At 38.1% G+C, this 19,284-nt stretch overlaps 2 protein-coding genes across 9 annotated transcripts; both read left to right on the top strand.

The window, feature by feature from the left end:
• Window positions 1–1,528: 1,528 nt before the first annotated feature.
• LOC121306703 (N-acetyllactosaminide alpha-1,3-galactosyltransferase-like) lies at window positions 1,529–9,279 on the top strand. Of its 5 annotated transcripts, none has more exons than XM_041238573.1 (5): window positions 1,529–1,617; window positions 3,013–3,063; window positions 3,544–3,681; window positions 4,533–4,670; window positions 7,221–9,279. In XM_041238573.1, the coding sequence occupies exons 3-5, from the start codon at window positions 3,656–3,658 to the stop codon at window positions 7,906–7,908; spliced, it is 852 nt and encodes a 283-aa protein (XP_041094507.1). In that variant the 5' UTR covers window positions 1,529–1,617; window positions 3,013–3,063; window positions 3,544–3,655; the 3' UTR covers window positions 7,909–9,279. The 5 variants fall into 5 exon arrangements, with proteins under 5 accessions (XP_041094507.1, XP_041094506.1, XP_041094505.1 ...); XM_041238572.1 differs by having other exon boundaries at window positions 4,530–4,670; XM_041238571.1 differs by lacking the exon at window positions 3,544–3,681.
• A 934-nt stretch (window positions 9,280–10,213) lies between these two features.
• LOC121306702 (globoside alpha-1,3-N-acetylgalactosaminyltransferase 1-like) lies at window positions 10,214–19,284 on the top strand. Of its 4 annotated transcripts, none has more exons than XM_041238567.1 (7): window positions 10,215–10,337; window positions 11,511–11,577; window positions 14,189–14,236; window positions 14,597–14,647; window positions 14,813–14,848; window positions 15,589–15,723; window positions 16,511–19,284. In XM_041238567.1, exons 1-7 carry the CDS (start codon window positions 10,280–10,282, stop codon window positions 17,199–17,201), a joined length of 1,086 nt encoding a protein of 361 aa, XP_041094501.1. In that variant the 5' UTR covers window positions 10,215–10,279; the 3' UTR covers window positions 17,202–19,284. The 4 variants fall into 4 exon arrangements, with proteins under 4 accessions (XP_041094503.1, XP_041094502.1, XP_041094501.1 ...); XM_041238565.1 differs by having other exon boundaries at window positions 14,180–14,236; XM_041238569.1 differs by lacking the exon at window positions 14,597–14,647 and having other exon boundaries at window positions 10,214–10,337.

Here is a 19,284-nt window from a genome sequence, read left to right as displayed (position 1 = left end):
AGTCAAATGTTTTCTAAACCTTGACGGCTTGTCTTGTTTTATTGTGTATTGAGCTTTATCTTCATGACAAAAGGTCTGACAATAACTTGCATTACGTTCTGTGAACAGAGTCCCATCAAATAAAATATATTTAGGGCTTCTGATTTTCTGTGTTGTACCCCGACTTCTCTATTCTCCTTTAAAATGTAATTGATACCCGTTAAGCCATTCATGTATCTCAGTCACAGCTGAGAAACGCGTTAACAGTAAAATATATTTAATTTACAGGGTCTTACTCCTAAAAAGATAGACGACTCATCTTTATTAATGTGAACACAGTATATTTATTTATTTATTTTTTATTATAGCTTTAATAACTAGTTGCTTAGTAACACGTTGCTATCTCGTTTGTATGTCCTGCTTGTAAATGAAAGGCTTGGACAATTTTAAAAACACGTTTACTTGTTTCACAGTAGGAGAAAAAAAAAAAAACCGTGACAGAAATAAATTTGACTATTAACATGCTCCTCGGTTGAATGAGATACCATCATATTTTTATGTTACCTCACTTTCTCGCGCATTATGAGTAATACATGTTTGTGTTAACAAGGGGAACTGCAAAGATATCATCATACATGTTCTGACCCCCTCACCACCCCCTGCATTGACATTTTCGTCAGAACATTCCTCCTTCTGTCATTACTCAAATCTTTTTTGTATCATATTAATAACATGCATGTGACAATGTGATTACATATGCAATATTAAGCAGAGTGCATTTTAAAATAAACTATTAGGGGCTGGTTGGATTAAAAGCCTGCACTGTTGGGTGACTCCAAGGACCAGAGATGAGAGGCTCTCCCTTAAGAAACTATATAGCGCATCTGTTGGAAATCTGATTTTAATAATTATAATTTAAACCAAGATGAAAAAAATCAAACAAAATCTGGGCTGTAAAGGCTTGTAAATGATGTTTATCTAATGGTCTTACTGGTGTATTACCTTTTCAAGCAGGCTTTATTTATGGTTATTATTTTAACTGATGCCCAGTTGCCCTAGATTCTGTAACAAGGCCTGTTGTTAGTGTTGTTGTGTCAGCTGTGTTGGCACATCATGGTTTTCAAAGATCCAATCCTAGACACAGCAAAAACTGCACACTACACACTCTAGTAGGAAGACATTTTCTAATAAACGTCGAGGATACAAAACAAACCACTTACATGTTGATATTGGGTTATATCAGGGTTCTGGATGTAGAAGTGGCAGAAACAAGTAAAAGTGCAAAATCATATTCGGTGTGCGTGTTTAATGAGCACACAGAATACTGGACTTATCCAGCTTAACATTGTATTGTTTTTTGTAGTGTTTACTAGCTCTGTGGTCACTGGTGTAACTAGATTGGGCAGGTCTGGACTGTACAGCTACAGCACTATCTTTATTCCAATGTATTCATTTATATTCTTTTGAGGGCACAGCTTGTTGCAGATTTGCATGTGTCCTTTTCATAATGTAATCATCTACTGTATGTTTTATGTCTGCTTTCACCTCCACTTGTATTTTTCTTGGTTTAGGGCGGTCCTTCCTGCTGTTTGGTCTCACTGTCACTGTTGGGATGTTTACAGCGTTCTATGTGTTCCAGTAAGTGTGAATGCACCTGTGTTAGAAACTGCCTTAACACTGCCACTAGAGCGAGGACAGCAGGAAGCAGATTGTTCTGTAAGGATATGGGACTGTTCCTCTGGGATTACTGGCTCGGATTATTCCCATGAAAGTTGCCTGACACTAGGGTTATCGGATTCCCAGAGTGAAAAACTAGGACACTATTTTTCTTCAAGTATTCATGTCGATAGCTGTAATAACTGTATATAATAACACAATCATAATTAAAAAATTAAACATCAGGTGTATTTAATGCAGATCGTAGCAATTCATTGTTTTCTTTCAACTGTCATCTGACACAAACATTTTCAGGGTAGAAAAATTAGATCATCTATATATATATATATATATATATATATATATATATATATATATATATATATATATATATATATATATATAGTAGCAGGGCTAGAGCCCTGAATTTGTAGTTGCTGGATATCACTGTGTGTGTTCTAATTTTGTGGTCCACGAGAGAGGTATGGCCAAAGCCCTAAAAGACTACATGTCCCAGAAGGCTCTAGGGCTGGGTGGGGAAACGCCTGTGTGCATTTGAGGGAATTATTAATTTAATTATTGGTTCAGCATTTCTAATTAGTGCCATGTGTTTTTGAAACAGGTAAACCGCTTAGCAGTTCCGTGCTAGTTTAGTTGGGCAAAAGTTTAGCTAGTGCTCCAAGTTGGAGCGAGGCTTTTATTTTATTTTTATTTTATTGTTTGATTTAATAAAACTGTGCAAAAAGCGTTTAACTACAGCTCTTAACATCAGGGTCAAGGGTGCAAACCAGACTGGGCTGGAACGCTTTGTCACATTTGGTTAAGGAGGCTGTGTGCTCCAGGTTAAAGAGTAGGGGCTTGTAACCAGGAGGTCTCTGGTTCAAATCCCGGCTCACTGACTCTCCTTGAGCAAGTCACTTAACCTCCTTGTGCTCCATCTTTCAGGTGAGACATTGTTGTAAGTGACTCTGCAGCTGATGCATAGTTCACACACCCTAGTCTTTTTAAGTTGTCTTAGATAAATAAACTAATAACAATAATAATAATTAATGCTGAGGACACCTTGCTTTTGTTGTCTAGAAATGGTGATGATCAGAACTGGACATTTAGGTTTTCAAGTGTAGTTCATTTGCAATGAATATTCTGCAATTGAAAATAGATTTCAGTGTTACTGTAACTTCAGTATACTGACTATGCATTTGGCTTGGCTTGGTCCCTGGAAATGCATATTCATGAGAGTTGACTGCATTTTTCACCAATACTACAAGTTACCATTTTGAGTGAACATTATAAAAATAAGACATCATGCCTTTCTGATGGTGCTGTAATGAAGTAGGTATGTTAAAAATAAAGGACCTGTATTTTTTTCTTGAACAGTTCCAACAAGACTCTGCTTTCTAAATACAGAACCCTGAAGCATGAGCCTGCGTAAGTATACGCTTCCCCTGGAGGTATTTTACAAGGAATGTTACCACACCTTTTAAAGTCTTCTCACCTGTATTAACTTGTGCTCCCTGTAAGTGACTAACAGCTTTTTGTTCTTCATTTTACTTAAATTCAGAAATGCTATATATTCTGTTACCTGTGTTACAGGTACCATGTTGGGTATATGGTATGTATTCAAATGTCAAGCTTTGGGGTACAATTCCAATCCAAACAGTGTTCAAGGGCACATTTTTCTGCTATAAAGCATTAAAAGGTCCTAGGTAGGTTGCCCCAGGACTTGTGTGGCACTAGTGTTTTGGGTGATGGTGTCTGTGTGTGCATGTGCCAGTGATCTATTTGATCTACAGGTGAATTCGGGTCTCCCTGAGAGGAGAGAAATTAATTGACTTATGCAAAGATGGTTTTCACAGATACAATACAGTTTGGTATTTGACAAATGTTTTTTTGTTTTTTGTTTTTTAGCACATAAGGTGCTGTAGCCTTCTGCTGAAAGCAAGTTTCTAATAAGTACAACAGGCTCAGAAAATATGCATCGTAGAGAAACAGGAAGTTCAACATTTTATCAACTGAAAACATGTATCACTTAATTTGTGTTCAAAGGTTAGTTCGCTGGTATACTATAAATCACACATTAAATGTCACTCGTATTACTAAAATAAAACTTGTATTAAAATCCACTACCAAATCGTTATAAGTAGCAACTCTATATGGCACCACTGCATTGCATTAGACCCGGGTAGATTATGCCAAAGCACTGGGGGAAGGTATCTATAGCAGCTGCATTGCTTCAGTATAATGTAGTGACTACCTAGTGTACAAGACATTGTAAGAGGAGTGGTATGGTAGTATAAGTATGAAACACTAATACTTTAATTTAGAAAACCGAGCACTGTCCCCGCCCATCTGTCCCCCCAGCTCGTGTTATCCAGAGGCAGAACTTTATCTTTACAGCAACCCTCTGCATAGCGTATCAATCAATCAATCAGTCTTTATTTTATATAGCGCTTGTCATAGTGGAACACCATTACAAAGCACAAGCTGTATTGAAAGAAATCTCTCAAACACTCTGCTGTTTGGGATTTTTTTTTGTTAAATATCCATACGACCCAAAAAAGTTGAATGCAAACTGTGCAAGCGACTCATATCGTGGAGATTCAACCAATCTCCGGGATCGCTAGACGAACCGCACGCAAGTCCATGTTGTTGTTATTATTATTATTATTATTATTATTATTATTATTATTATTATGACCAGCCCTGCCTCTCTATTTAATTCAATGCAGCATGCGTTCTGTGCTTTTGGGCACATATTCACAATATGTGGGAAATGCTGCCAGCCTTGCTATAATATAATGGCATTTATCCATAATGGAAGGTATAACGAGTGTTGACTGTATCAGCATGAATCTTAACCAGGTCTCTCTCTCTCCCTGCTGATTCCCGGGCAGCAGTAAAATCGGGTTGCGGATTACGAGGACCCCTTGGAATGCCTCTATTCTGTGGGAGGGGACTTTTAACAGGACCTATTTGGAAGAGTATTACAGGAACAATCCCGTGACCATCGGGCTGACTGTGTTCGCACTTGGGAGGTAGGGGTTTCTCTTGGGAGGTAGGGGTTTCTGTTGCTTGGAAAGTAGGGGGTTTCTGTTGCTTGGAAAGTAGGGGGTTTCTGTTGCTTGGGAAGTAGGGGTTTTTGTTGCTTGGGAAGTAGGGGTTTATGTTGCTTGGGAAGTAGGGGTTTCTGTTGCTTGGGAAGCAGGGGTTTCTGTTGCTTACAAACACGTTTCTTATATTTTTTTGGAGGGGAGAGGTTGGTATGAGCACAGTGGTGGTGCTAGCTGATTGGGGGCCCTAAGCAGGAAATATATTTGTTGTAATTAATTGCTATTAACCTGACCCCCAATTCTTCATTAAAACATTGATAACCCTGTAAATAGCTAAATGAATGTAACAAGGTGATTTTTCAAGGCTTTTTTCTCCAGAGCAAAATACTTTACAGATTTTCTCAAAGCAATTATAAAAGTTTTAAAGGTGCAAATCTAGCAAGAGACAAAAAGCAGGTATGGACAAAGAAATAAAAAGTTTTTTTTTTTTTTACTTAAACAGTTTTATTATCTGGAGTTTATTTGCATTTAGAAAAAGTGGTAGCAAATTTTGCACTGTAAGTCTTTATTTATTTCATAACATCATGGGTGTGTTTTATATAAAAATAACATTATCATATGTTTTTCATTTTAAAATGTTTGCGTTTTTTGCACCAGGGCTACGGTCTTTGACATCCTTGTCTTGGCTTCATAACTCCTGCACACTGTGCATATACAGCACTGCCCTGTGAAGACCCGACAGTCACAGCACACAGTGCTGTTTACAACTGCAATCACCAATAGTTTTTTATGAAAAGACATTATATTTCATTGAACTAGTCATAAAAATAAGCAGATCAATTCGTGTACCAATCTATTTCCTCGAGTAAATTCATAAACACCCTCTTTTTCATAATTCGGACTGGGGAACACCCCTTTTTCAAATTATTAAGAGGGCTCCCGATTTTTAATGCCAAAGACGGTGACGGTAGAATCAACTGGTCATGCTGAGTAAGACATTTGTTTGTAACACGTTTCAGGTCTAAAAAAATGCATAGCCTATTGTTGAATCAGTACAATACTACAAAAGTTTCTAATTCTGATTATATATATATATAATATATATATATATATATATATATATATATATATATATATATATATATATTATCCCCCCCCCTGAATTGGGGCCCCTTGAACTGTTAGGGGCCCTGAGCTTTTGCTTAGCCTGCTTATGCCTCGCACCACTGCTGTGAGCACAGCTTTCTGTCTTTGTTTAATTTGTTTGTAAAAGTCATTTTAATTGCTCACTAAGAAGATAAGAGCACTTCTTGTCCATATTACTCCACTGTCACAAAGAGGGCTTTGTGGTTCCATCAGGCAGGGAAATGGACACACAGTACTACAGGGATGAAGCGCAGGTGCGCGTATTTATTGAAAATAAACTCTTTAAACAAAACACTTTGTAAACAAGAAGGCATGCTGGCCAAAACAAACAGACAACACACAGTGAACAAGTATTGTGCAGGCTTACAGCCTGCATGAGTAGCAATTGTTTACTTTCAGTATCTCAGTTCTTACTTGCCTCATTCCAACTCTGAACTACCCAGCCCCATTCAGCCAAAGCTGTGAGATTTTATACATGTGACCATCTCCAGATTAGCAATAAATGAATCCAGCAGGAGATGGTCACATTCTGTTTTTACTGTAAGTGGCCGACAGTCAGTTTGTCAATAATTAACTGCCACCCACGCATTCTCACAAGCTATCTGACAGAGACAAGCTGCTAATCCCACCTTGGCCGGACCACATTTAAACCCAACCATAATGCATTTAAAATCATCCATGCTACATAACTCAAACAATACAAAATCACACAAAATACACACAGGGGCAGGGTGTACCCTGTCACACCCACTCAGACACTAAATTACTTACCGGTATCCCTGATAAGACAGTAGTCCCCTCAAGCCGTCTCACAAGTACAGTGTTTCTTCAAAAGCATATATTTTGTAGGCGTGTGAAACTTGTAAAAAATTTGTTTTTGCAATGGTGACTGCCAGAACTGCTTTTCTATTTTGTTACAAATTAATACTAGAACCAACTTGTTCTGCTTATTGTCTACGGGATTGTAAATGTGTATGTTAACCAGGGAACAAGATGTCACGTGTTTTCTTCATGCTTGGCTTTCTCAGGCAGGTGTAGATTACAGGTGTTTTCTTCACATTGCAAAACAGGTAGGCAGCACTTAACGATTCTGCATCAGAGTACACGTTTCTCACTCTGTCATTTATTAAGTATTTCAGATGGCTGGCTTTATATGGCCAAGTTTAATTCTTCAACAAAATGTAGTCTATATATAAGAAACATGCCTTGCCTTTTATTTTATGAGCTTTGCTATCGAGTAAAAATACACTTGAAAAATAAAAATGTGTTCGGTCATGGCGTAACAAATAGGAATTAAGAATGGAGATCAGGAAAGAAAACTAGTTTGTGCATCTGCTTATAGCTATGAGTTGTGGTGAGACTAACCAGATATCATTAACTGTCACACAGATACCTGGATAAGTATTTGGAGAAGTTTCTGGCCACTGCAGATAAACATTTCATGCCTGGCCAGAAAGTTATCTACTACGTGATGGTGGATAACCACTCCAAACTCCCGTACATTGAATATGGAACCAACCGCTTATTAAAACCCCGGGTTGTTGCAAAAGAAGCCCGGTGGCAGGACATCAGCATGATGCGCATGAAGACTCTGGCACACATGCTGCAGGACTTTATCAAGGACGAGGTAGACTATGTGTTCTGCATGGACGTGGACATGGACTTCCGCGCCCCCTACGGGGTGGAGACACTGGGGGAACTCGTGGGCCAGGCCCAAGCCTGGTTCATGAATTCACCCAATACTGAGTTTACCTACGAGAGACGACCCGAATCCAAAGCATACATTGAAATGGGGCAGGGCGACTTCTACTATCACGCGGCTGTGTTTGGGGGAACCCCGTCCCGGGTTTTGGATCTAGTGAGAAGTTGCTACGCTGGTATAATGGAAGACAAGAAAAATAACATTGAGGCTGTGTGGCATGATGAAAGCCATCTGAATAAATACTTTTTGGAACACAAGCCCACCTTGATTTTATCACCAGAGTACTGCTGGGATTATAAGATACATACAAAAATGGAACATGTCAAGTTGGCTTGGGCTATGAAGGACTATGCAGAAGTACGGGACAATGTTTAACCAGCAAGGAACCAGAATTGGGAACTGTTTATGTCATTGAGCTTTAAAATCAGTTATACAAAGTACACTTGATGATGATGACATCCCGTTGAACACAGCGTATGACAGAGCAGAGTTGTTCTGGAACACCAAGGCGGATTTGAGTGCTTTTATGCTGCGGCATATATACTGCAATGTGTGATTAGTGGGATATAATACATTTAGAATTATAACCTAACAGGTCTCCGAGTGGCTCATTCAGTTAAAGAGCTGCCATTGAGAGCACAGGATGGGTCACAAGGCATGGATGGTGCCTGTTTGAGTCCGAGCTGTGCAAAGAGCCCCCCACCTCTGCTCTGAATGGCTCGCGTAAAAGCGTTTGTGGCTCTAGGCTTGTGAGATCAGAGGACGCTCACATGCCCTCAGAATGTCTGTGCTGTGTGGGGACTCGCTGGGGTGAGGAGAAAAAACATAACTGGACATTCCAAATATAATCTATTTTTATATTTCTTTTATACTGGTTTGTTGTAAGGGTGTTGTATGTTTTGAATAGAAGAATAAATGGACAAGCCGTTGTAGGAAATACTGATAAAGGTTAAAGAAAGTTCTCTGATTGATTTATTTAGTCATAGTGTCTCCCCACATCACTTTGGTTCATGGGTATCAATCAGGTTAATAATAAGATGGGGAGCTAATTTAAGGATGTTCAATTTTTGATACTTGTGGGACTTTTTTTAATATATAAATATGATTATGCCTTCTGAGATGAATAAATAAAGATCCTTGGCAATGTGACAATAATGAATGTCTCTGTATGGTGTGTTGAAGTTGCTTCTGATTAATTAAAAGAGTTGCACACTTGCTCTGTGATTGGTGCTTCTGACCTCATCTCTCTCTCATGTATATGTACAAAAGTAGGCTGGTCCACTCTGTTCAAACGCCTGTCCAAACACCTGTCCAAATGTTAGTTGAATGAAGCTGTAGGATATTTCACTTGAACACCACAACAGAAAATGAGTTACAAAATATACTGCAAATCAAAGATGCTGCAAACACTAAAATCACCATCGCTTTCAGTGTTTTCCGACTTCTTACAATTCAAACAAACCCAACTCGACGATGAAAATAAATATGACCTTCACAAACTCAGCAGAGTCCTCTGAAAATTGGACAGTTCTGTGCTAAAAAAAAAAAAAAAAAACTTGAATAACTACGCGCACTGGACTTAAAAAACACGACTTTCTTAACTGATTCATAAAGCAAATATGGACTGCTGAGCTCGGCTCATAGATGGAAATTAAAGACCCTTCAGGATGAGCTATAGTTGAGCAAATCTGGAATAGCTGTGTAACATTCCTGTCCTGAAGTAATATATATATATATATATATATATATATATATATATATATATATATATATATATATATATATATATAATTTTATGTGCATGGTCTCTATGATATTTATTATTTGAATTAGAATAATAATGAAATTTGACAATGTATTGATATTTTCTACAGCAAGGGACTACAATATGATGATATGGGTGGGGGTGTCTCTCAAAGCACAAGCAGATTCTGTAGTTGCACGTGTGACGACTTGTCTGATGCTGAAACAATGTTGAGAATCTTAGTTGACAAGTCCAAGATCAAACTGTGTGTCATGTTTCTGAAGTGTTGAATAAGAGGTTTTTTTTTTGTTTTTGTTTTTTTATGTAATGCACAGTACAGTGTAACAAACTTCTGGGTGGAATGTGTTCAAACTAGTACTGCATTTGTAAAAATAAAATAAAAGATAATAAGCTGGATGAACCTGTTTTTCCTGTCTTTCCACTGTTCTTCTTACTAATTAACTGCTTAGATGCCAAATTACTTTGCAGTCGTATATCTTCTTTTTTTTAAACAAAATGAAAAAAAAAAACACAAATAAATAAACAGCACAAGAGTAAATAATGGTGCCCTCCCTTTGACATTACGTTTGAAGCTAACAATGAGAGTTTCCTATGAAGGTGGTAATCGCCTCCTTGTACACTGAAACTTCATTCAACAGTAACACGAGAAGTGTTGCAGCAGTAGAACCGTCCTGCCCTGTTGAGGGAGCAGCTGCTAGAATCGTGTACTATAAATGGGAAAAAGGCTACATCTAAGTTACAATTGACATGTTCCCTGCAGCAAAAACACAGTTTTAAACGTCCAGGAAAACCTGGGTTAACGTAGCGCTTTATTTAAAACGTTCTCAGTAAAATTGTACGCACTTGCTTTGCAATCTGACGCACCTTATAGGCGTGTCTACCTGTTGTATTCATTTGTGGTTGAATGATTTCATACTTCCGGTATATGTGTCTTCGATAGGTAAGTTGTTCGTAGCTCTGAGAGGTAATGCTTGTTTGCATATGTTTGCTTGGAGTCCAGTGACACAACACCTTGCTCCCGGAACAATGTGGAATAAAGGTAAATTTTCTTTTTTTTCTTTTTTTGTTGTGCTAATTAAATAATTGAGTTTAGTGTGTGGGAAGCGCATGATACCCTTTCTTATAAAAAACATAATCTTCAGTGCAGGCAGACAGGTTGACATTTTAGATCGGCAACACCTGACGTACAGTAAACATTCTCTTGTAATTATAAATCCTGAAGCAAAAAAAAAAAAGTAATCTCCCAGTTAACTGAGGTCAAATATTTTCTAAACCTTGGCTATTTGTATTATTTGTTGTGTTGACCTTTATGCTGTTCTAAAAAAAAGGGGTCTAAGCCCATAGGCTGCCGGTTAGGTGCAGTATTGTTAACATTCTGTGAGTACCAACAAATAAAATCTATTTAGGGATTCTGATTTTCTCTGTTTCAACCCGACTTTTCTATTCTCCTTAAAAATGTAATTAATACCTGTTATGCCATTCGTGAATCTCAATCACAACTGAGAAACCGGTGAAGAATTGTATTTCATTTAGGTATACATCTTCTGTGAAACAACAGGATCATACTTTTTGATTTAAAAACATACTCAAATTTATTAATGTAAATAGTTACATATAACTTATTACTAAAAGGTTGTGGCTTATTAACATGTTGCTATCTCGTTTCCACGTTCTGCTTGTAAATTAAAAATCCTAATAAAACCCCTTAATAACCCTAACCCTAACACTCACAAGTGAGTGACATGACAACTGAAACTAATAAACCTCGAGGATACAAAACAAACCACTTACATGTGGATATTGGGTTATATCAGGGTTCTGGAGCCATATATGGCTGTCTTTGTTTTAGCGGTGAATCCAGTTTAAAATCGTTTTTGTATTGTTTTTTTTTATAGTGTTTACTAACTCTGGTCATTGATATAACTAGTTGGGCAGGTCTAGACTGTACAGCTACAGCACTATCTTTATTCCAATGTAATCCTTTGCATTCTTCTGAGGGCAGGTCTTGTATTGTTCTTTCTGTCGCCAAGTGAACACCCTTTTATGCTAGGAGGGTGAAACAGGATCTGGCAGATTTGCCTCCTTTTCATAAAGTAAACACCTACTGTATGTCTTGAGAGCATATCTTCAAATTCTGTGTTGGTCCAATTAAACATGAACTATAACATTTAACATTATATTTAAGTAACCATTGCTATTTCTCTTGGTTTAGGGCGGTCCTTCCTGATGATTGGTCTCACTGTCACCGTGGGGTTGTTTACAGTGGTGTATGTGTTCCGGTAAGTGTGAATGCACCTGTATTAGAAACTGCCTTAACACTGCCACTAGAGCGAGGACAGCAGGAAGCCGATTGTTCTGTAAGGATATGGGACTGATTACTGGCTTGGATTATTCCTGTGAAAGTTGCCTGACACTAGGGTTATCAGATATCCAGAGTGAAAAACTAGGACACAATTTTTCTTCAATTATTTGATGCCAATAACTGTATATAATAGCACAATTATCATTTAAAAGTTAAATATCAGGTGTATTTATTGCAGATTGTAGCAATTCATTGTTTTCTTTCAACTGTCATCTGACTAAAGCATGTTTAATGTACATAAAACCTATATATATTAATCAAGACACAATTGTGACTAACTTCAAATGATATAAGATATAATTAAACAAAAAAAAAAAGTAAGACATGGCCCAGAAAGTTAAACAGAATATGAATTATTAAACACACAATCCAGAATTATTAAACAAAACATCTATGATAAGATTGTTTATGTTATTTTTGAAAATTGATAACGCAAGCCAGTATGTGACTCTGCTGTTAACTAGCTGAGCGCACTGCTACTGTGGTTTGGCTGGGCCCCTGCGGGCTTGCCTGTAAGCTGCCCACAGCTGTGTTGTGTAAAAGAATCGGCACACACTTCAGAGGGCAGCGTGTGCTTGTCTTTGCCACTCCCGAGTCAGCGGGGGGGGGGGGGTAGCAGTGAGCTGAGCCTAAAAATAATTGCCTATTCCAAATTGGAGAGTTACAAATTCCAAAATTCTAAAAACAATTGGCAACTATTAAATAAAAAAATAAAATAAACAGGTTCCGCCCCAAAAAGCCCGACCCATCCACTGGCAATAATAAAGTGAGTGTTTTCGTCATCCGCTGGATACAACAGCACAATTTAATTTATTGGGTCAATAGTTTTTTTCTTTGTCTGTCTACATCTGATATCTAACAGAAGTGCAATGATAAAACGCAAGTTACTTGTTAAGAGAGATTCAGTGTTAGGTATGGGTGTGCTGATACTTGTATTTTCAGAGTAATTGCTTTAAAAAATGTGTAGCTGTTAAGTGCTAAATAAATGGAATAAAACATGTGAAATATTGATTAGTCTTTAAATTCTTAAAAAAGTCTCTTAATATCTTCAATTCTCAAAAAAATAAAAAATAACTTGAATTGGACTCATTTCCTGAATTACCAGTTGCTTATTGTAATTTATTGATTTTGTTGAGAAATGAAGAAATGAAAGACTATTTTTCAGCTTCAATGCCTAATTCTCACCCCGGGTGATGTCTGTTTTAGGCTAATCCTCACCCCAGTACTCTTCTGGGAGGGTGGACGTTATCCCGGGTCAATTCTCACCCCAGTTCTCTGTACATAGCATATCTGTTTTCATTGTATGATAACTAACCTAAGATAATCAGAATTTAAGTGAATACCTACATAACACAAAGGCATACAAATATTCTACTTTATTACTTGGTGGTAGAATGATAGACTGGTGATGCGCTGCTCCTGTAATGGCTTTTTACAAAACAAACAGATGATCATACCAGAGCAGTTGTACATTTTTATCGTGTTAAATAACATGTATATAATATGTACTTAACTTGTTTTGAGATAACAATAAAAAGAAAACACGTAGTTGTTATCACAGTAATACAGTACAGATAAGAAATTAAAGTTACTATCACTTTCAGATATTTCTGTACGTTTTAGTAGTTGGACATGTACAAAAGTTAACAAAAGTTAAATGGATGTTAAAATATATATATATATATATATATATATATATATATATATATATATATATATATATTTTTTTTTTTTTTTAGAGAGAGAGAGAGAGAGAGAGAGAGAGAGAGAGAGAGAGAGAGAGAGAGAGAGAGAGATTGTTAGGGAACTTTTAAATAATTTACCTGCTTAACTTTTTTTCGTGGAACAGTATTTGAAAGGCATCAGCTGCAATGTTTTCAGTGTTCAAGTGTTCCTTTACAGTTCACACACAAGTACATTTAAGAGCTTTCAATCCAGGAAAAGTATTTATGGCAACCGTGAAGACCTTTCAGAGTTATTCAGCTGATTTGAACATTTTGTTATAATTTTGTAATACAGTATTTACAAGGCAATCTGTAATGATTTGTGGTAAATCCAGAATGTACTTTTTTTTTCTGGCATGTGGTGGCATTTTTTCAAACAACTATTTTGCAAAACAGCTACCGGTACTTGGTGATACTCGGACGGCAGGAATTTATATGAAAATGAAGATCTTGTTTGCAGAGGTTTTTGGAAAATAACATTACGCGAAAACGAGGCTAGAGCACAGTGATCAATTTCTCAGCTTTATATAGAAAAATGTAGCCCGTTATCAGGGAAAAATATTTAGGGTGGAAAAAAGAGGGACGGTTGGTGACCGGAACCACACATGTTGTTTTTTTATTTGGGCTGATGTATTTTGAGTTGCCATGGTGCTCACGTTGACTGTACGTTTCACCAATACTACAGGTTACCATTTTGAGTGAATATTATAAAAATAAGACATCATGCCTTTCTGATGGTGCTGTAATGAAGTAGGTATGTTAAAAATAAAGGATCTGTATTTTTTTCTTGAACAGTTCCAACAGGACTCTGCTTTCAGTCCCCAAATACACAACCTTGAACCCTGAACTGGTGTAAGTATAACCTGACGAACAGCTTTTTGTTCTTCATTTTTCCTTCAATTAAGAAATACTATATATCCTGTTACCTGTGTCACACCTCCCATGCTAGGTATGTGGTATGTATAAATCTGATGCGTTTATCCAAGGCGACTTAGAAAGATTAGTGATTGTAAAAACATAAGAGCTTGATAGCCCTGATAGACTTCATATTTGCAGTTATGTAAACACAGAACACTGTCAGTGAATGTGTCTTAAATCATGAAAACAAAGGGAACTGTGTGTTGAAATGACTTTAGTGTATTTGAGATCAGAAGTCAATTACGCAGAGAACGTATGTGGCATTAATGTTATTTCTCTCCTTCCCATATACAGTCCCATTCAAAGAGAAAAGTTATCAGTGAGGATTGGTAGCTATTCGATGAGGTAAGGGGTTGTTCAAGGCGAACAGTTCAAAAACACTAAAACCAAAGCCCTTATTATAGTCTAGCCTGAAGTATCAACATAACAAGGGCTGGTCCATTTGCAATAATTTGCTATACTAGTCCAATGCACACAGATATCCAGTATAACAATGCTTCTCTATTTCAGTTTACATTATCCACAGCCGAAATCCCTGACGCCACCGTAAGTATTTGACTCCTGTTTCCTTCCCTGTTGTACTGTATGTGTAACTGTCTGTCAAGAGGCTGCACTGCAAGCTTATCTTAAAAGACTTTCTGGTGCCAGAATTAAAATGTAGTCCTAGAGTTGGGAACATAAATGGATATTTTTCACCATTTATTGTTTGTTTATAATACAAAAGGAGGGTGCCTGTTGTGTATTCTCTCCAATCTTGCTGGAATATTTCCTCAGTACGTTTACACTAGCAAAGCATACTGGAATCTGTCTTCTTGTCCTCTTGGTCCGGAATACGAACTTTTCTGAGGATAAGAGGATGGATTCCGGCAAGATTGGAGAGAATACACAAATTTTCCGGAATACGCCTTCTTGTCTTATCGTTCTGGAATATTTGTGCTAGTGTAAATGCACCTAATGATCGGTAGGGAAAGGATCACGTGACCCCTCTTGAATAGCCTTGCGACCCCCTTTTAGGTTGGGACCCCAGTTTGAGAAACGCTGATTTATGCTATTAAGTTATGCTAACTTTTGAAATAATTTACTTTTATTTGGTACCACCAGTGATTTCAGATTTTACCATACACTGTAGTAATCTATTGTTTTGTAAACTGCAACACTTGTAAACTAAGCACAGTGAAGCTTGTGTTTTTGGATTAGGATGGTAATATATTCCCCACCGCCTCTTATAAGGCATTGCAGTGTCATGCCTGCCTGATATAACGGACAGTGGTGTGTGTTTTCTCCAGGAGATCGGATGTGATGACAGTCACCCCTTGGTTAGCACCTGTAGTCTGGGATGGAACCTTCGACACTTCCATAATCAACAGCCTGTACCAGCCACAGAACCTCACGATAGGAACCACTGTGTTCGCTATTGGAAAGTAAACATTCTTTCAGTACAATTAACATCATGCTACTGCAGATTTTCAGAGTGTGTGCTTGAAAGACAATGTTACCTCTTATCTTCTATAATTCAGTTTTTTTTTTTCATGAGAACATTTTGTTTCTCGATTCGTAAAGGACATTTTAACTTAATCTGCCTTGACTTGTACTGTACTGCAGTACATCGCAAAGTGTTTTGTGAAAGGAAATGGAATGAGGTAACAAGGTATGCAAGCAACAACTTATGAGTAGTTTCACACCAGTATCTTAATGCTTTGGTGGAGTTATTTTTTATCATCATATCAGGGGCTTTCTTTATACTGTGAGGGAGGGGTCACTTTATGGATTTACTATGGGGTTAGGGGTCTTCATTCCAACTAAAAAAGAAACAGGTGCCTATTTATCCCTGTACCACTTTCAGTTCTGACTGGAAGCTTTAACAACAGAGTTTCCGAATCACATTCTGCAATCTGCAAATGTAAAGCTGAGGGAACACAAAGCTACTTTTTCAGGAACAGTAAGTTGAAACCTGGTTCCAGGAGACCTAGTTTGAGACAACTTTGCTGTATCAAACCCAGTCTCCCCTGGTGTGCTATGCAGTGGCCTGAAACCAAGTTCCAACATCTGTTTTTTTCGCTCATTGAGCAGACATGCATGCTGGAACATGCAAAGGTAAACGTAACTCTTAACCTTGCACAATTGAGTTTGTGAGACATGGTCTGGAGAATGAGGGGCAGCCTAGGGTTTAGTGCTGGCCTCTCTGAGCCTCATTCTCCTGTGTTCCAGGTACACCCGGTTTATCAAGGGATTCCTGGAGACAGCGGAGAAGCACTTCCTGGTGGGCTACAAGGTGAACTACTACATCTTCACTGACAAGCCTGAAGACGTGCCAAGCGTGGCCCTGGGTCCGCAGAGAAACCTCAACGTCATTACCGTGTCCAAATTCTCCCGCTGGCAGGAGATCTCCATGAGGAGGATGGAGAGGATCCTCAACACCATCGAAGAGCGTCTCCTGAAAGAGGTGGACTACCTTTACTGCCTCGACGTGGACATGCTCTTCCACAACCACTGGGGGGCGGAGGTGCTGAGCACCCTTGTGGCTTCAATTCACCCAGGCTATTACAAGAATCTCAGGGAGGTGTTTCCGTACGAGCGCCGGCCTGCTTCCCAGGCCTACATACCGCTCGACCAGGGAGATTTCTACTATGCCGGAGCCATGTTCGGGGGGCTTATCCAAAACGTGCATGCACTAACCAAGACCTGCCACCAGGCTATACTGATAGACAAGCAGAATAACATTGAAGCGGCCTGGCAGGAAGAGAGCCACCTAAATAAATACCTCCTGCAGTACAAGCCCACCAAAGTGCTATCACCAGAGTACCTGTGGGACGATACGAAGCCCAAACCGCCTGAGATCCACTTCATCCGCTTCTCAACCGTGGTGAAAAACTACGCTGAGGTCCGGGAAAATGTTTAGACAAGGGGCATGTTTCAGATGATGTGGGAGTATCTGTTATTATAGAGCACCTTGGTACGGATCTGAAATATCACAGTGATCTTAAATGATGTATTGTTCTCTGTATGTCATGTCTTGTTTCAGTCGGCACGTCCCGCTGATAAAATCACCTCTATGGCATCTCTAGAGCTCTCAAACATGTCTGCTCTCAATCACAGCAGGCAATATCACTGAGGTTACCAGACCGCCCAGGAAAGCTGGAATTTAAAAAAAATGTTGTCCTCATTTGTTGTCCCGGTAAACAGTAATGTTAAATCGTCCCAGTTTTGTATTTTTTATTTATTTATTAAGCGTAAAACTTTACCCGTGTGCTCAGCAAATTAACAGCAGAGTAATTTATTACACAGTGTTAGCGCCAATCAAAAATAAAATAAATAATTCTGGATTAAGTGTTTTAAGAATTAATTAATATTCTGTTTAACCTCCTGCACCATGGCTTGGTTTTTAAAGTTTTATTTTGGTAGTGCCACCAGTTAGTCTTGAAATCAAAGAAGTCCCGGTTTTTCGCTCTGGAGATTTAACCCTAACCATTAACCTGTCCCCTGCTTGAGTGAATGCAAGAAATATCACATTTCTTCAATGTGGTGCTGTATTTCTTACACCCACTGGGGGCAGAGTTGCTTTACCCGTCAATGATATGCAAAGACTAATCTTAAAGCACTGATACAGAAAGTAAATTAATTAGTTCATTATATTATACCAAAACAATTGCTGTAATACATTTTTGCATGATTTGAGTGTATATAATATCTTATTGATTAACTGTTTTGGTAACTCCCTTATTCCTGTTTGTTTAAATTAAAGCAGTTTGTATCCAACCCTAGGAGTTTAAAATATGTTAAGAACAGAAAGTCACAGAAAGCTTGATTTTTCAAGATTGAGCCTCAGTTGTGTAACACTGTGGTTTTATCATATGAGTTATACTAGTAAACAAAACCAGAAGGTGGTGGCAAACTATATAATATGAAGTGTAATCAAAGTATCAGGCATCATTAAACTGTGTGTAAATGCTTGTGAATATTGTAAATAAGTCTTGTTATGAAACAGCATGGGGGCTTATCATGATGTGTGCATATTGTCAAAATACGCAAATTAGTGATTGTCTGATTTACTTATGTTACCCTCTTTAAAAATATGTATATATGTATGTATACTTTTTACCTGTGCCTTTTCTTTTTGGTCAATGCACTGCAGCCGTTTGTTTCGCTGCGCATGCATTGATGTCTGTGTAAGTTGTGTCAGAGAGGAAGTGAAGGTCATAGGTCGCATGCTTAGGCAGTCATATTGGATTTTTTTTGAAAATTTTGGTCAATTTTTAAAAATCTTCTCTGGAAGCTCTTATGGTGGAGATGTGAATCTCGGTGCAGTAGACTACTCTTCTGGCCCAGATTTAGCTGTGTTCAAGAGAAGTCGATTGGTCACTTGATTTGCCGGCCATATTGAATTTGTTGAAAATGTTGAACGGCTTCTGCAAAACTAGCTTATAACACCTTGGAGAACGCAGATAGGGTCATGGTTACTATGGGACACATATAGAAACCAATGTATGCTCTCATAAAAAAGTCCTTTCCTGTGACGTCTGACTTCCTAATGTAAAACTGCCTACAACTACTTAGAAAGTGCAAACAGAGTACTAGTCACCAGGGAACACATATTTTAGCTTTTTGCTGCAATTCTAAATTTGTGGTAATGTATTTTAATGAACAAGACGGCACCATTTAACAACATAACATGCACATGTCCTCTGTGATGTTCCACACTGAGATCCACGCTGCTACTGCAAAGTGGATCATATAAGGGAGTTCCACCACTTTGAAAATCCCAGTTTAACCATGGTGTCCATTACTAAAGTGAACTGTATGGATAGCCTACACCACAGTGGTACTGGTAATGTGAAGTTTGACAAAAAATAAGGGCTATGGGAAGTGAAGTCTACAACTGAATTAAGCTCACCGTTTGCATGAAAGGCAACCAATCAAAATGCTTACATTTACAATAACACCTTAGAAGCCGATTGCAACTTTTAGTACCTATTGTAAACCAC

This window comes from Polyodon spathula, chromosome 49 (assembly GCF_017654505.1).
Source record: "Polyodon spathula isolate WHYD16114869_AA chromosome 49, ASM1765450v1, whole genome shotgun sequence".
Classification (NCBI taxonomy): Eukaryota; Metazoa; Chordata; class Actinopteri; order Acipenseriformes; family Polyodontidae; genus Polyodon; species Polyodon spathula.
The sequence above is the reverse complement of the archived record's forward strand: the minus strand, read 5'-3'. Positions and strand labels throughout refer to the sequence as shown.

Excerpts from the sequence above, each read along its gene's own strand:
- LOC121306703 (XM_041238570.1), top strand. The coding sequence starts at position 1,592 with ATGTTTACAGCGTTCTATGTGTTCCA. Across the intron at positions 1,618-3,012 it reads ACAGCGTTCTATGTGTTCCA|TTCCAACAAGACTCTGCTTT; the intron begins GTAAGTGTGAAT and ends TTTCTTGAACAG. Across the intron at positions 3,064-4,529 it reads ACCCTGAAGCATGAGCCTGC|CAGTAAAATCGGGTTGCGGA; the intron begins GTAAGTATACGC and ends ATTCCCGGGCAG.
- LOC121306702 (XM_041238565.1), top strand. The coding sequence starts at position 10,280 with ATGTTTGCTTGGAGTCCAGTGACACAACACCTTGCTCCCGGAACAATG. Across the intron at positions 10,338-11,510 it reads CGGAACAATGTGGAATAAAG|GGCGGTCCTTCCTGATGATT; the intron begins GTAAATTTTCTT and ends CTCTTGGTTTAG. Across the intron at positions 11,578-14,179 it reads ACAGTGGTGTATGTGTTCCG|TTCCAACAGGACTCTGCTTT; the intron begins GTAAGTGTGAAT and ends TTTCTTGAACAG.